The sequence below is a fragment of the Nicrophorus vespilloides genome, unplaced genomic scaffold (genome assembly GCF_001412225.1).
Source record: "Nicrophorus vespilloides isolate i.1.1-1 unplaced genomic scaffold, Nicve_v1.0, whole genome shotgun sequence".
NCBI classification, from domain to species: Eukaryota; Metazoa; Arthropoda; class Insecta; order Coleoptera; family Silphidae; genus Nicrophorus; species Nicrophorus vespilloides.
The window spans coordinates 85426-105473 of record NW_017098659.1 but is presented as its reverse complement, the minus strand read 5'-3'; the positions used below and the strand labels follow the sequence as shown (position 1 = coordinate 105473).

At 33.3% G+C, this 20048-nt stretch overlaps 2 protein-coding genes across 5 annotated transcripts in view; one reads left to right on the top strand and one right to left on the bottom strand.

The window, feature by feature from the left end:
* Positions 1-830: 830 nt before the first annotated feature.
* LOC108562966 (protocadherin-15) lies at positions 831-6500 on the top strand (the record flags this gene model as incomplete). The annotated part of the gene is made up of 17 exons (XM_017921479.1): positions 831-915; positions 975-1276; positions 1334-1714; positions 1771-1989; positions 2051-2245; positions 2301-2906; positions 2971-3111; positions 3172-3456; positions 3513-3686; positions 3743-3952; positions 4009-4140; positions 4270-4386; positions 4472-4721; positions 4779-5056; positions 5117-6074; positions 6130-6250; positions 6309-6500. Coding segments are annotated over 17 exons (4590 nt in total), but the record flags the coding sequence as incomplete, so codon positions are not given.
* A 675-nt stretch (positions 6501-7175) lies between these two features.
* The window catches only part of LOC108562978 (mucin-5AC), a 58987-nt gene continuing 46114 nt past the window's right edge, over positions 7176-20048 (bottom strand). For all 4 annotated transcript variants that reach the window (XM_017921491.1, XM_017921493.1, XM_017921495.1 and 1 more), the window contains 5 exons: positions 12156-12254; positions 11649-11692; positions 11521-11590; positions 11352-11467; positions 7176-11206 (listed from right to left, as the gene is read on the bottom strand). In XM_017921491.1, the coding sequence (XP_017776980.1) occupies positions 7454-11206; positions 11352-11467; positions 11521-11590; positions 11649-11692; positions 12156-12183 (4011 nt within the window). In that variant the 5' untranslated portion in view covers positions 12184-12254 and the 3' untranslated portion in view covers positions 7176-7453. The remainder of the gene's footprint in view (positions 11207-11351; positions 11468-11520; positions 11591-11648; positions 11693-12155; positions 12255-20048) is intronic.

Genomic DNA, 20048 nt, shown 5'->3' with positions numbered 1-20048 from the left:
AAAATCAACATAAATATACCTTATTTAGTAATTTATGCATTATTCTTTGAAGAGAAAATGCATAATTTGTTGAACTTGAAATTGTATTATTAAAACTGTTTCATTTAGATCAATTGGGTTAAAAGTTTCTAGTTTAGGAGATGTCAATGATTTTAATGTAATTAGATTTTTTATAATTAATATTTTTGAATTTTGTAAGATTTATTCCAATTAAGCTTTTATACTTACTATAGTTAAACAAGGTCACCTGTTAAATCTTTAAAAACACTAGATATGGAATAATGTTCATAAAGTGACACAATTTCTTAGGATAAATGATGTAAATATTAGAAATATGTATGCGAATTATAATTGGTTGAAGCTCTATATGATCAATGGTCATTTAAAAGAGAAACCTTCTAACATTTGTTTTGCAAGGAATTAATATTGAAATAAACTATATTGGAAATTTGCCTATTCTATATTAATATTATTCACCATTATTGTAGAAGTAACAATAATTTTTAATTTAAATTTTTCTATGTACAATTATACTTATTAGTTGTGTTGTTGTTTGCTTACTTTCTATGCATTTAAAAAATCAAATAATATGCTTGCATTTTGAAATTTCAATTTCTCCTAACCAATTTCAATTTTACGGTAGCACAAAATGTCGAAAGTCATCAAATAAACATATTCTCTCGCTTACTATTACCAATTTCACGCTCCTCAACGTATCGAGGACTCGGACAGCAAGAGTAATCATTTCCTTGGATAATAGCAACACGGAGAATCCATCCGTGAACTAATAATCTTCATAATTACAACTAACAAATGAAAGTCACTAAAAGCGAGTGTCTTTGCTTTCAGGATTATGCGATGTGGAAACCGGTCAATCCAATATCATCTTGGACATCGAGGAGAGCAGGGGTTCATGTAAGTATATTATTAACTTGTGTTTTTGTTTGAAGAGATGTAGATTATTGTTTTTGCAGCTATTAGTCAAGAAACGAATCCACCTGAGCTGCCCATAATCGGTGAGCCGTTTGTGGATATATTCCTGGAACTACTGTTCCAGAAAGGACCTCAAATCTTCTTCCTAAATGGCAAAAAACTGCAGCTGTTGTCGCCGCTGGATAGAGATGAGGATGGCCTTTCGCACATTGTCTTCCAATTGGTTTGTACCATAAAAGCCACGCACAAAAGAAGGACTGTTCCTGTGATAGTAAGACTGACCGACATCAACGATAACGTCCCGGAGTTTGTCAATACTCCATACGAAACATCTATATCAGAAGTAATTTAATTGCAAGTTTTTAATCGTTGGGTATTTCTAAAATATAATAAATTTCAGTTGACGCCAATTGGTACAACGATTTTCCAAAATATACACGCAACGGATAAAGATAATGGTGTGAATGGTTTGATTGAATACTCGATAATACCAGGAGAGGATGAAAATTCTGATGTGGCAGATGGATATGGCTTTTTTGCCATTAATTTACCACATCAAGGGCAAGTAACAGTTAACAGGACTTTGGATTACGAGAAGACCCAGAAGTACCATGTCACAGTTTTGGCTACAGATAAGGCTTGGAACGTGTCTCAGAGGTTGTCAGCTACGACCACGCTGACGGTTAACATTAAAGATGACGATGATCAGAATCCATCGTTCATTTACAAAGGTTGCATGCTTTTGGATGGAGCTTGCATCAATCCGGAATATTCTGCTTCTGTAATTAAATAACCAATTTATTCACTAGTGACTCATATTAATTCCATCAATTGTAGGTATCAAGTAGAGGTAATCAAGGTGTTTTAAATATAAGTCCGGAGAAAATCCAAGCTGTTGATATGGATACTATAAACGCACCTATAAGGTACACCTTCGTTAGTGGCACTCCTGACACCTACTCAGAGTACTTCCGCATTGATCCGGAAACTGGGGCCGTGCATCAAATTAAATCCGTGGACACATCAACTGCTAAACGCTTTGATATTATATTGAAAGTAATAATTATTTATCACACTATGTAATAGTATAATTCAATTTTTAACTTATTATTTTCAGGCTCAAGAGATTTCCGAAGCTAAACGCTCAACCACTGCTAAACTTGGTATCACTGTTAAACCAGTTGATGCTCATCCTCCTGAAATAATGCTCACTTCAACTGAAGGTTTTGTGGATGAGAATTCACCTATAGGAACCAATGTTGTGGATAAAGATGGAAATCCTCTAATCATCAGCGTTGTCGATAAAGATTTCGTAATAATTGAACTACGATTTAGTTGTGAAATGAAATAATAAGTTTTGTTTTTAGGGACCTGATGATGAGAAGCCAGAATACAGTTATGAATTAACGACGCCGTATTTTACCATTGATAAAAGTAACCGTTTGGTGGTCAATGAGAACAACATCGACAGGGATCCTCCGAATCCGGGCAGATTCAGATTTCAGGTTGTTGCGAGAGAGAAAACCGGTGTCGCAGCAAGTGCTCCGAAATCTTTATCCGTTAATCTGAACGATGTTAACGACAATCCTCCGGTTCTCCCCATAATAGCCCCGGTCTCCATTCCCGCCGGTGATGTTAAACGGAAGGTTATGACCATACAGGCCACCGACAACGACGAAGGAGAAAACGCAGAAATCGTGTATTCCATTTACCACGTCTCGAACAACGGCAATAATAAATTCATTATAAACCCAAAAACTGGGTTGTTGGAGACTGTTGGCAAATTGAATGCCGGTGATCAATATAGTTTAACAGTTCAAGCTACGGATAAAGGAGGCTTGTACACTCAAGCTATAGTTGAAGTGACCATAAGTCCGGGTCCGAACACGCAAAGTCCTATCTTCGAGCAGACAGTCTACGACATCGAAGTGAGCGAAGGCGCTACCATCAACTCAACGGTGGCTTCGATAGTGGTAATGCATCAATAAAACAAACTCTTCGTGTAGATCAGATTTCAATGAATTGCTTTAATTGCAGGCTGTGGATCCGGAAAATGATCCGGTCACCTATTCAATAATGTCTGGAAACGATTTACGGCAGTTCGCGATCGGCGCTAAGACTGGTATAATTACCGTTATTAGGAAACTGGATCGCGAGGACTTGACGCGCTATCGCTTGGTAAGCTCTCCGGATGGTTTAGATTTATGGAGCTTATGTTTAGAGTATCGTTTTCTTCAGATTATAAAAGCGGAGGATGCTGGCAAGTTGGCGAGCACGGCGACTGTAAATATCAAGGTGACAGACATTAACGACAAGAATCCTGAGTTCGTGGGCGATCCGTACAGTTTCACGGTGAAAGAAGGCGTCAACAACACTTCCGTGGGCTTCGTCCGAGCCACGGATGCCGATGAGGGCGTCAACGCCATAGTTTCCTATGCTATACCAAACAATCTTCCCTTCAACATCGATTCCGACACCGGGGAAATACTGACAAGCCGCGCCTTAGATTACGAAACGCAGAAGGTAAATAATAAAAAAATATTTTTTAACAAAACTTTATTAAATATTTGTACTTTTAGAATTACCAATTTGTGGTCACTGCCAAGGATGGGGCTCTGGATCCTAGGATTGCTACAGCTACAGTATCCGTGGCCGTTATCGATATCGAGGATGAAGTACCTATTTTCCATAGACTCGAATATGTGGCTTCAGTTCCTGAAAACGTACCCGATTATTTTGTTACCGACGTTATGGTCAGTCTAAAACTTAGTATTTCATTAGTAACAAATTTAATTCGTATTCTTTTTAGGCCTTCGATCCGGATACTATAAAAAAGATCAATTATGTGATAGTTCGAGGTCCAACAGATTTATTTAGGATTGATGAAAGTAGTGGAGCCATTTATACTATCAGAGGTTTAGATTACGAAAGGGAAACACAACATGTTTTAGTTATTGGTACATTGGAAAATATGTCCAACGAGAATGGAAGCACAACAAAAGTTATCATCAACGTTGAGGTATATTTATATTTTGTATTTACCTTAACAATTTTTACATATTTTTTTATTTCCAGGATCGTAACGATATTCCTCCAGTTTTCACTCTTGTTCCACATCCAATAACACTTGATGATGACGTTGCTATTGGTACTTCAGTAACTACTCTCATGGCGACAGATTCCGATGGTACAGCTCCAGGAAATAAGGTACTTTTGATTTTTTTTCACTGAAATTAAGAGATTAAATATTTCTAAATCCATTAGTAGTAATTCTCAAATATTTCAGATATTTTAAATAATTTGCACATGTTTTTAAAATAAAATATTTTATTAAAGGTTCGTTACGAGATAATCGGACGTGGAAAGTCTTCGAAGTATTTCCAAATAGATCCAGATTTAGGAGTGGTAAAAGTTACAAATGACCTGAAGAAAGAAATTGATACTGAATATCAGGTAATTAGTTAGTCTATTTTATATAAGTCACTAAAAAATAAATAAATTAATAACATTAATAAATATAACATTTATAATATTTCAGGTGGATGTACGAGCTTACGATTTGGGTGAACCTCAACTATCTTCAGTAATAACTTTAGATATTTACATTCAACACGTGGCCACTGTAGCTCCAGAAGTTGGACTTCGATTTGCAGACACGTCTTACAGCGTTCAAGTTTTTGAAAACGCAACTGTTGATAAGTTGATCAAAACTTTGACTATAGTTAATAGCATACGACACGGTATGAATATACCTCTGAAATGCCAAATAATATCAGGAAATGAAGAAGGTATATATATAATTATACTTTCTTTTACAATTATATTAATTAAGTATATTATTTTAGGTAAATTTAGAATTAACGTCACAGAAGAAAGAAACTGCGCTTTGTATCTAAACCAGACTGTGGATTATGAGACTGAAGAGACTTACAACATCGAGGTGCAAATAATGTCGCTTCAGGGCTTCATTAACAAAGAATTCAGTATAACCGAAGTCACAATTCACGTGGCCGACGTTAATGACAACGAGCCGTATTTCATTTACCAGCCGACGGCTAAATCCAAGTACTACGCAGCAATCACGAAGAGTGCGCCTCTGGCCACAACAGTTCTTCAGATCAAAGTGAGTGTTTTTATCACGAACATAAGAAAATAACCATAAAATCGCGCATTGTAATTTTAGGCCGAGGATAAAGATAGCGGAAAACTGGGTAAAATCAAGTTCTCCATTAGTGGAAACGGTAGCAGCGAATATTTCAGCATGGATTCGTCTTCTGGGATTGTTAAAACGAAGCGGACATTCGAGAGACGGGATAATGGAGAACCGTTCAGATTGATCGTGAAAGCTAGGGATAATCCAAATTCCACTAAGGATTTCCACGAAGTTGAAGCTCCTCTTATTATAAATTTGATCACCGAAGAGAATCGGATGGTACTGGTGATTGGTGATGCTAAACCTGATGTTGTTGCTTCGAAGACGGAGCTTCTGGCAACCACTATTCAAGAGCAAACCGGTTTGATTTTTGGAGTGGAGAAGCTAGTGCCTAGAGAGTATATTAGCGTTAACGAGACTTTGGAGGTGGATCAGGACGGGACGGATATCTGGTTTTACGTGATCGATCCTGAAACTGATACCATATTACCGAGGAACCACTCGATAGTTCAGAGGTCGATCTTCGAGAAGTCCTCCATGGATAACATCACCTTCGACGTGTCCGGTCAAATTAAACACACAGTATTCAACATCCACGAACCTCTGATCGTGCACAAGATTAAAACCTCCTCCATAGCATCATTCAACGGGGAGGTATTCCCGTACGCCCTGATCATAATTGCCATAATCATTTTTGTCTTGGGTATCGTCGGCATCATTTACATCTGCGTTTCCTGGTCTCGCTATAAATCTTTTAAAGACCAAATGCAGAGGTCGTACGTGGTACCAGCAAGTCCGGCCAGGTACGATTCAGTGTACGTCGAGCCCAACCTGAAGGAGTACGAAACGCAAGTGCTCCAGATGTGCGTACCCGTCGACGATCCAGACGATTTCAACGATCTCCATTTAGACTTTAGCAATAAGAACCACGCTTTCAGCTTGGATAATGTTAGTTATATAAGCAAAGAAAATAATTTGAAAAAATACGGTAATTAATTATTACTTTTAATCAACGTTCTCTTATTAATCTTCTTAATTTCCAGGGAAACAAAGTCCTGTAAGTAGCGACGATGCAACGACAGCCCGTGCCTCCAGCGTTGGAGAGCACATGCTCAATAATCCTAATACTCATTCCTTAAGGAGGGATCATCACATATATCAAAGGTATAAGATCACTTAAACGTTGACTCATTGTTTCTATAATTAACTTTGTTCGTTTTAGGTCATCCGATGATGATGACGACATGAACGCAAGTCCATCGAATGACAACGTAATGTTCAGAGAAAAGAAAGACTACTCGCATTTAGGTTTCGCCTATGGCGATCATTCGCCAGTCGAGACCACCACCGAATTGTAGATAAGCCCTATTGACTCTTTTATTTTATTATTATTTTTTGTTTATGTTTAATTTGTAAGGAGAATAACAAATAATGTATTTATTAACGTTTAAGAATCTATTTTGTATTTATATATGAGAAAAAAAAAGGTTTTAGGTATTCTTGTAGTTTCATTATACATCAATCCTTCAACAAACTTTAATACTAAAAAAGTACAATCATTCAATCGTGTAGTAATGTAAGCTTATGATAATTTGTAGTAATGCAGCAATATAAGCATATTAAAAATATTTAACATAAACATGTCTACACAGACTGTTGGTTTATTAAGTAAAGTTGTCGTATAAAAGCAAATTATTGTAGTCAATGTTACGAAAATTGTTTTGGTTTATAACCAAAAGTGGAGGTTATAAACAACTGTAGGTATCATTTGTAGCTATAGTAATGACTATTATTGTTTGTTTATTATTTCTTTGATTTTTTTATCAATGCTCTCGAATGTCAACATATTAATGTCTTTCCTTGTAGTATACTTATTAGTATACTTGTAAAATAGAAGGTGCCCTTAATGACATGCAAATAGAAGCTTGGTGATTTAATAATAAACTTGTTTTATTCAATATATCTTTATTCTATTTTATTTCTTTGAAACTTATATAAAAAAAAATAATAATACAAATAGGTACTTTATTTACAACATTATATACATAATATTAAAAAAATACGTTCTACGCAAAACTGTTTTGGGATTTGCACACTTTACTGGATTGCATATCTTTTAATTACAAACCCGCATACGAACTCTTCGTGGATTTTTAAACTCCTGGAATTACGTAATATATATTTAGATATAATAATAATAATGATATAAAAATAATAATAATAATAACCGTGCACTAAATATTAAACGCTAAATGTACGATTATAATACACACAATAACAAAGGTAAAAATAATAATAATAGTAATTGTAATCCATTAAAGCTCACACATTTAACAAAATATCACGCATCCAAGCCGTCTTGAGCTTTCACTTTCCATACTTGGAAGCTATGCTGTATAGCGAATTCAATAATTGCAGGGCTCTGCTATCCTGATCATCGCGCTTCAATTCGGGCTGCACGAAAATTCCCAATGGACTGTTTTCCGTTTCCTTCACGGCCACAGTTTCTATATGGCTAGCCTCCTGACCCAGCTCCCCACTACCATACTTGATTATATCACTGACAGCCTTAGTTTCCAGCGTTTTGTTTCCGCATTCGCTGATCAGCAGCAAAATCAGCCTTCTGGTCAAAGGATTTTTCTCGATCTGCTGCATTTTATCCAAGAACTCGTTTTCTGTAGTGTTTAATTTATTCAAAATCCTCTTCAATTTATTGGACTCTTTTTCGTTCTTAGTAGAATTCATGAAATCAATCAAAATACCATGAACTTGCGTTGAGTTCAATTGAATATCCGGCAACGCACGTAATTCATAATCAATTATTGATTCCGTTACGTATTTATCTAAACTTTCCAATGCCTCACTTGCTGTCACAGTTGGTGGTTGAATAGTGGTAGCTTCATATTCGTAAGCTTCGAAATCTTTAGAAGGAATCGGAGCGAAATCGTTAGGATTGAAACCATTTAATACATCTTCGAAAGGCCTTTTAGTTGTTTCCTCGATAACAAATTTGGTTGTGGATTCAACTGTAGTTGAAGTATATTCAAATGCTCTTGGGAAATACGTCGTTTCAAAAGGTTTCTGCGTTGAAGTTATTTCAACTTCCTGAGATGCACTCTCTTTGAATTCACTATCTGGAACTGCTTTAGGTAGCTCAGTGGTTTCAAGCTTATCGTTGATGTCAGCCGGGTCTACGGATAGAGTCGTTTGCCAGAGTTTAGCAACTTCCGGTGAAGAAGTCCAGTGATTGGAAGGCAGCTCTTTAGGTGGACTCAAAGCTTTGTTAATTCTGTTATTGAGAATCTCGTTTAATGAAGGTATAATTGACTGACTGTCAGCACTCTGTAAATTCTCCAAATTATTATTGTCTATGTGCTCAGATTTGTTGAATGCTAAAATGTAGCCCCAAGTGGGATTTGGAGGAGCCGGAGTTGGCAATCTCGGAGTTTCCGGTTTAATATCGGCGTCTGAGAAGTTCAAAAGTTCATCATCATCTGGGGTTTCCGTTGGTAAGGTTTTAATTGGTGGTGGTTCGGTTGGTCTAATTTCGTGCAATACTTTCTTGAAAGTGTCAGGATCATCCAAGTACGAAGATAGAGCTTGCGTGAATACTTTAGCCAATTGACGAACCCTTGGACTTTGGACCGCGTTACTAGAATGCTCACTGTCTAAATCATTAACATCTCCATTGGTATCTTCGTCTTTATCCACTTCTTTGTCTTCGGTCTCAGCCTCCGCACTTGAATCTTTAAATAGTTCGTGATATTTGGAAACGGTGTGTTTGCTCAATAATGAATTGATAACTAGATTCTCGTTAATTTCAGTTGTAGTTGTTTCATTTTCTGATTGAACATCGGTTGTATTTTCATCAGGAACTAAGTTATCTAATGCGTTTGCAAAGTAAACAGCCAAGGTGTGCAAGGTTTGTGGTCCAGCTGATGGAGGAACGATGAGACCTGGACGAGAAGACTCTGGTTCGTAGTCCTTAGATACTCTCACGTTGGCAATTTCTTTCAGAGTATCGATCATTCCAAACACATTTGGGCTTACAGTTGATGCAGTGAACGGTCTAGCAGATGAGTATATAGTAGGATGGGTAGGAGTTGTGTATTCAATAGGTTGCTGAGTGGTACCAACATTCATAAATGGACTTGCAGAAGATGTTTGATAATTAGGAGTAGTTGATTCCTGGGGTCTGTAAGTAGTAATAGTTTTCGGTTCAGGTGTTGAAGATGGCAAAGAGAACGGTTTTGGTTTTGGTATACCGGTGGGTTTTACAAAACCAAAAGTGTTTGAGTGGTACTCCGTAACTGGAGAAGGTTGTGGCGTTGTGGTGAAGTCTGGAGCAGCTGTAGGAATATACGTGTTCTTAGAACCTGTAACTGATCCTGCTAGAAGACCATTGTTTTTCACAAAATCAAATGTATTTTCTTGATATTCCGTAACTGGACTCGAAGTAGATGTTGTGGTGAAACTTGGAGCAACTGTTGGAATGTAGGTATTCTTAGAGCCGGTAATTGATCCAGCAGGGATGTCAGTGTGCTTGGCAAAATCAAAAGTGTTTGAATAATATTCGGTAACTGGTGTAGATGCTGCTGTTGTGGTATATCCAGGAGCTGCTGTTGGAATATAGGTGTTCTTTGATCCTGTAATTGATCCAGCATTGAAACTAGAAGTGACAAACTCCGCCGGTCTAAAAGTATCTTTAGTTACAAAGAACCCAGTTGATGGACGATCCGTTGATGGTACTTCAGGAATCTCATTCTCCAAAGACAATTTTGGTGCTTTAATATTGTTGATATTGTTGAAATTACTCTCATACGACTTTCCTCTTGGTTTGATTGCCTTAAATCCACCGTCGCTGCTCAAAGTAATCTTTATATTTCCAGGTTTTGTGGTAGAAGTTGTTTTGTAAGTATGAGGTGTTGTTCTTTCTTCTGGTAGCTTAAAGGAAACAGCTCCTTGTACGCTATTAAGACCTATGGTGTAAGAAGTTTTCGATTTAATTTTGCGAGGAACTGTGGATTTTCCATTTTCAACAGTTGGAGGATTCGTGAAGGTTTCAACAACATTGTTGTAAGCTTTCGGCAATGGTGTGTTGTTGTTAAAAGTTTTTGGTACTCTTGGGTTGGTACGCGACCCAAAGGTTGTGAAGCTTTCAGAAACTGTTGTTGGTGGTGGTAATTTTGTTGTTTGTATAAATCTTTGAGTGGTTATAAATGGTTGTCTCGTTGTAGCGAAATCTTGCTGTGTAGTGTAATATTGTCTGGTTGTTGTTATGAAAGGTTGTCTTGTTGTTGTGAATGGTTGTCTCGTTGATGTGAATGATTGTCTTGTTGTTGGCGTGAATGGTTTTCTAGTTGTAGCTGTGAAAGTCTGTCTTGTAGTTGGTGGATATTTGAAACTGTTTGTTGTTATTGCTGATGGAGTAGTGGTTTGATACTCTCTTCTTGTGGACAACACTTTTGGATTTCTTAAAGCGTATGTGGTCCTGGGAACTTGCGTAGTTCTCTGTACGGTGGGCACAGTTGGAGAATATTGGAAAGTAGTTCTTTCTGTAGGATACGTTCCGAATTTTGGAGTGGAAACCACAAAGGGTTGACCATTGTTCAAAGGGCTTTTGTTGGTGGAAGCGAATGTTTGCGGACTAGAAGATGATGAGTAATAGTTCGGAGCATTAGTGTAATAGTTCTTCGGCTTCTGGATCTCTGAATAAGTCTGTCTGTGATTCGGGTAAGGATTCTTGGTCTTCGGAATATTATTGTAATTGCTCTTGTAGAATCCAGCTGTTTCCTGTGGCACTTGAGCTTCTTCGCTGCTATTAGGTTCACGATAGTTCGACCTTCCTCTAGATTGAGATCGCCTTTCACCAAAATCTTCAGACAAATCCATTTTCCTACTAGCAAATTGGTTATCCGCATTTCCATTGGACACGCGTCGCGACGCCTTCCTCCTTAAGTTGGATTCACGCAGTTGCTCGGCACTTTCCTCATACAGATTTGGCGAATTGGTGCAGTTCACTTTGAACCACCAATCGCAAATCAAGTCGGACTGTTGGAATATCGTGCCGTTTGGACATAAGAATGAAACCTTAACACCTTCGTTGCATATATGAAACACCTAAGAAACAACAAACAAACAAACAAAAATTAGTTAAGTTTTTCTTCAATAATGCGTGGGAAGAAACGGAAATAATTTTTAATTGCCCATTGTTAAGCCAATCTATGTTTATATAATTTCGGGATTAAGTAAACCTAATAATTACCTGGCAATCTGTTTCTAAATCTGCGTAATAACCGCTTTCGACTTCCTTGCAGCTGAACGTAGTCCGAGGGATACGGGAGTAGATTGGAAAATCCACTCCAGGTCTTCCTTCCACTCCTAAACAATATATTATCATTACATAAATACAACAACTACAAACAATAGTTTACCTTGATAGTAGACGTAGTATTGATCGGTATTGTTATACCTTCCGTGGTCGGAATTCAATGCTTTCACCATCTGCAAAAAACATAAAAATTAAGCATTTGGAAATTAGATCGTTAAATTGTTTACTTACCATAGATCTTCTACAGTAAATCGCGTAGAACAATATGGCGAGCCCTGGAAACAGAAGCATCCATAAAATTAAAAACAATAATTTCATTAAAGAAAGTCCTGTTCTCATGTCTTTCACGTTTACAAGAACGCTACGACTCGTAATTAGAGGCGATGCTAATTAAACGTTCAAAAACAATGAAGCCAGGAAAATCATATTGGAAAGCACACATAAAACGGTTATATAACTTCTTCCCCTTCATCATCATTTTTTTTTCTTTCTCCGTGCACATTCTTAGCTTTTTTTTTTCTTCTTACATCTAAGTGAATCTTCGTGAAACATCCTTTCTTACTTGAACGTCCGGTAATTAACATTGACTATGTATGCGCAACGCAATATCCGGTCTGGCTGGGACCGATTGAATTATTTGCAACTTTGCACCCAATTACGGAAATACCATAAAAAAAAGGTGATGAAGAAGATGAAACAAATAGTTAAAATTGTGGGCGAAACAAAAGGAACACTTACCTAATTTGTAAATGTGATACCTTTCCATTTTGATTATCTTCTTCTTTCCTTTGTTTTTCGTATGCGTTGACGTTTGTGCTTCTCTTGGGCTGGAGGAATCTGAAAGAAAACAAAAGAATGACTTAAATCAAATGACGGTAATTTGAATAATCTTCCCAAACGCAACGAACAAAGATAAGTGGTGGAGAGTTTATGTAACTAGGAAACGAAATTTATGGCTTACGCAACGCCGGCTCTGCAACCCTCTTTTGCTTTGCATTCAATTAAGAAACTTAATGCGACTTCTGTTTCTTTAATGTTCTCTAAATTTAATTATTGTCGCAATTACTTTAATGCTCTGTTACAAAATTGTTTGCAATTTTTTTATTAATTATTCATTATAAAATTTACAGTAAAAATATAACATACATTTTTCACTAAAATTTGTGTTTCTTTTAAACTGAAGAAATTCATCATCATGAGCTATTATAAAAAAGATTTAAAGATTAGTTACATTAATAATCTATCAAATTATTAATTAATTAATAATTTATTTGGAAATATTCTCTTAAATTCAAATATTTGTCTGTCAACAAAATAATACAAGAAAATTATATTTGTTATAAAATTGTTCAACTTTGAATAAATCAATCAAAATAATATCATTAATATATATGTAAAGTTTTAAAATATTGAAATTTCTACAAATTCAATAATCAGTATTTAATAACTATAGCTAAAAAGACTATTAATATAATTTTTTACTAATTATTATATACAAAAAAATAGTCTCTGATGTACATTTTAGGATTAACAACTTTCATTCCGAATTTCATGTCTTCCTAACATATGATCTTTTGAATGAGTCTTAAAAAACTAATTTTCAACGTACTTTCACTACTAATAAGCACTTGCTTCAATTTATATTCACTTACGTAAAGCGCAATTATTTTATTGTAAATATGCGATAACTTCTAATTAACCGTAAATTAAAACACGTTGTTTCATTAATATTTCATGCACGTATATACTCAAATGTGTTATGAAGATATATATCCAAGAAGGAAGATGCATTGAATATCAAATTCACTCGTGCGTATAATATAATTAATAAACATAGCAATATTATCATTGATTTACACGTTTATAGGTAATATAAATTATGTATGTAATATTGAACATTTTTCTTAGCAATGTTTGTTTTGAGGCTAATAATAGCCGAAAGGTTAACTCGCCCTATCCACGTGGCAGTGGTCACAGGCTCAAATCCTGGCCAAGCCCCCTCAGTGCTTGCAGCAATAGGGCCATCGTTTATCACAGATGGACAGTGAAATGAATGAGGTTCAACATTTGGACCTTCAGCCAAGTCGATGGACAATGACAATTTTAAGGATAGCAGCAGATTCACAGTCAAAAGAAATAGTGGAATCGCAGATCATAAATATAACTGAAGTTAACCTACAAGACGACAGCCAACCAACAAATTAAAAATCAAATCATCTTAATGGTAACTATCCACCGGGAAAGATTACCTACCTAATGTTAACCATGATCTTAAATTTATTCAATGTTCACATTGATGAACAGATTGTAAATGAAATTACATGATATAAAAAAAATGGTTGTTTTAATTTTCTTTATAAATATACTTATATTGCTTATAACAGTGTTTCTCTACCAATGGATCTCAATTGAAAGTTCGCGCTAAATTTAGAGTTAGTCGCGAAATGACAGCTGTCAGCTTTTATCTTTTTGTAAATAAATGAAACTATCAATAAATTTGTTAATTTTTCGAATTAGTAAAAGATTATTTCAATCGAATAAATAACCTTACCATTCGTTAGTTAACTTTCCAAATCTGACATATATTAAATGATAAACGTCATAGGGTTTTCCACAGAAAAAAAAATAAGCAAATAACATTATGAATATAATAATAATTTTTGAATTACTGTAATTTATTATTAATTTAATTTATATACAAATGTTATATGATTTTTAATAAATTTTACTAATTATTTATTAATTTTTCTATACTTTAAATTTATTTATTAAACCATTTAATAAAATTCACAATAACTTTTGGTTTATTTTCTTGGTAAAAAAATATAATTTATAAAAAGGTTTGTCGACTTAAAAAATCCACAAATTATGTTGCTTAACATTCGAAAGCTGACAAGCGTTAATTGTCATATGACATTTAGTTGTTTCTAAGAAATATATATAAAATAAAGTATAAAGATTAAATCAATTTCTAAAAGTTAATTATCCAAAAATGTTTGGTATTTATAAGATAATTAGAAAATATGCATTTAAGAAATATGCATTGAAAGTATTGCATTTTCAATTTCATGCTTTAATATCATCATAGCTGGTAGTTCTCAATAAGCGGAATCGACTGAGGTTAATTATGATTGAAAGCTTAAGAGCTATGGCATTTATGCAAGAGCTAGAACTATTTCAATTTTGTAAACTGTGCGTTTCTAGTTCTGCCCTCTTTCTCTTTTTCAATATGCGAGCACGTTATGTAAAATTAATAAGTGTGAATGATGATTTCGAGGCGAGAGTATGATAGGTAGCGATTTGTAACAACTGACAACATTTACTTCGAAGATGAGCAGAAAATTAATTGTAACATTTGCAAAAAAAAAAACGACGCGCGTCTGCATCTAAGAATAATTAAATCATTATGAATGCATGCATTTGGCGTTGTTCTTGTTGTTGTTGGAATAGAAGGAGAAGAAGACAATTGAGTGGGTGACCTAGTTAGTTAACGCGTGAGAACGAGGCGATCTCCAAGGAGGATGGTTAGGTTATCCACTGTTCCTCCATTGGATTACGTGCCAAATGTTGCGAAAGACTTCTTCGAATAGCTAAATAGCTCGGTGGATGTACTGTTGGTTCGTAGATCGGCAATGCATGTGAATCACCTAGACAAATCTCAAAATTCCTATTTGATTGGCGCACCAAATTGGAAACGAATCGTCCCGGTTCGCCTTGCATATCTGGCCTCATCATCGTTCGAGCTACGAATTTTTCCCTCCGCTGATTTCTAAATTCTAATTGAATTTCATGCTCGTTACTGTTAATCAATTTTAAAATAAACAATGCCTTTAACTGCAGGATGTTTCAACACAAAAGCTTTAATCAAATCAAATATGTTCTTCTATAAATAATTAGATTTTCTTCGCAGATCTTCGAGAAATTTCAGGGACACGACTAGAAGGGGAATTCCAATTTTTATTTTGTCTTTAAACATTATTTACAAATATATACGACAATGAATATCAATAATCATGAATATGATAATGTTATAGTTTCATTATTGTTTCAAGAATTTAATAAAACTTATACTTATAAAAAAATCTATTATTTTGTACTAATTATGTAATATTTATTCATTTCCAATTATAAAATTGACATAACCTCAACTAAAAAAATTACAACTAAACAAATTTGTAACGTTAATTTTATGACAAACTTCATTAATTACTATAATTAGCTTCTATATAATTACTACATATACCATTAAGTAAATTTATGTTAACTGAATTTTTGATTTATTAATTGTTGCAAATATAAAATAATAATAATAATAGTATAACAATTTTTGTGCGTAAGAAATGTGGAAACATATGTTCGTTCGTTTACATTGAAAAGGCTGATGCACTTTTCTTTTCTTCCATCTGTATATCAGATTTGGATAATGTGTGAGAATGTAGCAGAACGTGTTGAGAATTCAAACTATTTCATGTAGATTTTTTGTTGTTGTTAAAGATCTCTTTTGAAAGAGGAGAAAACCTATCTGGTTTCGCATTTTGACAGGAGAGGAGAGCGCTCGACGAATGGGTCTCAGTAATTAAGTGTTTTGTTCTTGTTTTACGAACAAAACTCACTTGCAATTGTTTCACCGGCCCATAGAATTTTGTTGCGTAAACTGGATGAAATAGGAAATAATCACGACATTCCTTTTCATAATACAAATATTAATTGCAGAAAAATATTTCTTTATACTTCTTATAAGAATATTTCTACACATTTATTTTTAGAATAAATTTTGTAAATGAGTATTTATAAAAAAAAAGGTAAACAATTTTATAATCAAAACAAAATATAATTCAACGTCGAAAACAAAGGACAAAAGAAAATTTACATTGACATTGAATATCAAATTGTAAAAAAAAATATGTAAGTTTCGGGTTTCCAATTTTAAAATCATCTATGAATAAAAAATGTGAATTGAAAAATTTTAAATTCAAATTTCTAGCAATGTATTTTTTATTCAAAGGTCAAAAACCGTATATATTTCTAAAGAAATATGTGCATTTATTATTTAATAAAAATTATTACTTTCTATTTATCAAAGTTTTCATAAAAATTCTTTATTAATATGCATAAATATTCAATCCATAAATAATTACATATGCATTTTGTGTTGCAACAGTATTTAAAAATATATTTACATAATTTAAATGTTTTTTTAACAAAAAATATGAAATTATATTTTTTTGTCCTAATTGTAGAAATTAAATAATTATAAATTTATTAAGTTACAAAGTATGAAAATAGACTCTGATTTTGGTAAAGAAATTGACATAATTTAGTTAAAATCATTGAAGATCTAATAAAAAAGTTTATTTTACACAAAAAATAAAGAAAATTATGATTATATATACATTTTTAATGACATTTATTTGTATTTTTTTATTGAAAATTAAAAAAAATGTATACTAAATGAAAAGATTAAGTAATTCAATTATATAATTAATAAATTTTTTGATATTACATTTGCAATTATTGTCAATTTATATAAAATTACTATGAAATTTGATGTTTAGTACAAAACAAAGAATGGAAAGTTGCAAATTAAAATCAAATTTTGTGTTGTTAATATACGATAAGTGAAGAAACAAAAAAAGTAAAATAATTGTAGCTTTCGATAGATGTAATTAATTATTTGATGAACACTTTCTTCTCGACATCACGTTCATGTGATTCGAGTGCATTTCACCGCAATTACACCATTACGTAACAATTTTCAAATATAAACAGTCAGAGCTGATTTGTTTATGTTCGATAATACATACAAATATCTGTATGCATGCACGATAATTTAAAATTGAGTATATACAATTAACATCAATGAATTTTCTGTAAGTATGTACAAATGAAAATAAACTTGCGTACCTAAAAAAAAGTATATAATTAATATGAGGTTTAACATATGTTCGATAATACGTTCAATAATACGTACACATATCCGTATGAATGCACAATGTTTTCAATAGACGGTTATGTATATACATATAGTAGAAGATTATAATGACAAAGTATATGAACTTTGTGTACGTTTGTATGAACTTGCATTACCATAATAGTATTATCATAAGTAGTCTAAATGCTTATTTGTACGAGTTTTTTTTAACTATTTGTACAAATATCTGTATGAATGCACAATGATTTCAATAAACGGTTGAGTATATATATGACGATAAAGTGTATGAAGCTCGTGTACGTTAGTACGAACAAATATAAACCTGCGTACCTAAAAAAAGTGTAATTATAAGAAGTCTAAGCGCTGATTTATAAGATTTAACATATGTTCGATAATACGTACACTTAATTTAAATAAACGGTTGTATGTATACACTTAATAATAACAAGTTATGACGACGCCTTATGTACATTTAAATGAACGAAAATAATTTTGTTTACTAATGAAAGTGTAAAGTGTAATCTTGATAATACAATAATGCCAATCAGCGTCGTTGTACATTTGTGTAAATTTCAAGTACGGTTGTGCGAACGAAAACAATCATACGCATGTACGTTAATTAAGCGTTAACAGTGTATATTGTTTTATGTTGTTGCATCCAAGTTTTTGTTGTTCTTATTCACGTTTAGATGAATCTGCATATAATGTTAAGGCTGTAACCAATCGCCCATCAATCTAATCTCCAAGGCGACTTCTTTTACATCCGCCAATTTTTCATGCCCATCAAAAACAAAAGAAAATTAAAGCACCGTCTTTCCTCTTCTATCTCATTCTCTCATCATCTTACAACACCAAATCTCCACCAACAACAACAACAAAAAAAAACTTTAAAAATCTGGACTCGCTTGAGATTCGCAACAACAAACCGTAAACCAAACACACATTATAGGATCGTGATATGCCATTTGAGCGTATCCCGCTGATCCATCTATAGTAATTAAAGAAAATTATTATTTGAAATGAAAAATCAAGATGCCTCTGTTTATCCTTGTTTATATATCTTATTTCGGGTTTCTAGATGCACGTACCATTTGTATTTTTCGGTGCGGATCGTGAGTTCCCAGCACGACGTTCTGGAGACCGTATATGTGCGTTCGCGAAGCTCTTGACCTTTCACCTGTGACCGTTTGCACTTGAAAATAGGCATTGTTCGCCCGCGCTTTTCGATGAAATTCAATTTCTCCACTTTCACTCCGATAGAGAATTGAGTTGACGGCGACACAAAAATGAAGAACAATTCTTCCGGGATTTGCAGAACCGTTCTTGGGTTTTACAAGGTTTGCGTGTATTTCCTAGATGGCATTCATCCGAAGCGATCTTCTGAAGGAAGTAGATTATTTCGAGCAACAAACATGTAAAATCCATTAGTTCATCGATAGTCAATATCAAAAAAACAACTTTAATACTGTTAAATAAAACATTATAAATCACTCTTTGGAATGTTAGTTTTAAATCAAAGATATAATTAATAAAATAATTCATTTCTAATTAATTAATGACTTACATTGAATAGATATCAATAAATTAACACATATATCAAAGTATTATTTAATAGATATAATATGATTTAGCAATAACTGACCTTTAACGTAATTCATTGATTATCAAAACATATTAAATATTACAAGGAAATGCAATAAAGATTTACATAATACATTAAGATAAACTTGATTAATGAAGCTTTACATACATGCAAGGATTATTAGTTTCATGATTACACATCGATTTTTTTTTAATTCTATAAATCTTAATGGTATTATCATTTATAATTTCAATTCATAACATTCTTTTTTTAATAATTTGATAACTCGTTTGAAATTCTATTATTTTATACGCAAAATTTCCCATATTTACTTTACTTAAATTTATATTGATAATATTTATCAGCTACTACATTTAATGACACATACAAAATGTCTTATATTTTTTTTAATTTTTAAATAATAAAGAGTCTTTACAACCACATAAAATTCAAATTGTTTGAAAAAAAGATCAAAGTAAATATATATAATTTAAAAACAGTCGACTGATACAAAGGGCTATTGAACATAATTAATGAAACACATTAGTTATTACTATTTCAATTATATACCTAGATATGGTAGAAAATCTATGAAAGAATTTAAAAATATACAAAATTTATTTAATTAATAACACTTAAATCAGATTTTCTTAACTTACAAATTGAAACCATAAACTATGTAGCATTACATTTACAATGGTCTTGAAATGACAGCTGTCACCATATGTCAAGTCGAGGAACTGGTGAAAATTTCTTAGCAATTGAGTCGCAGTACAACTGAAAGATTAAGATACTCAAACATAAAGCACATATTGGCAAAACAGGCCCGCGAGCCGCACTTGGTCCTCTACTCCTTTTGATCCGTATATGATTTATATTATAATGAAGTAAATAAAAGAAATACAACTTCATTAATTATAAATTTAATTTAACATTAATAAATGTATAAATCCAAATATTGTGTGTATAAATTAATAAAGGTTTATTAACAAAAAATGTCCATAATGTCGTGTCCCAGGGATGGACACAGTGGAATATTGTCTGGTGTTGTCATTGTGGAGTCTCAATAGTTGGAAATTCAATGAAATTCGTTTGGTTTTTCATAACTTTATTCGTT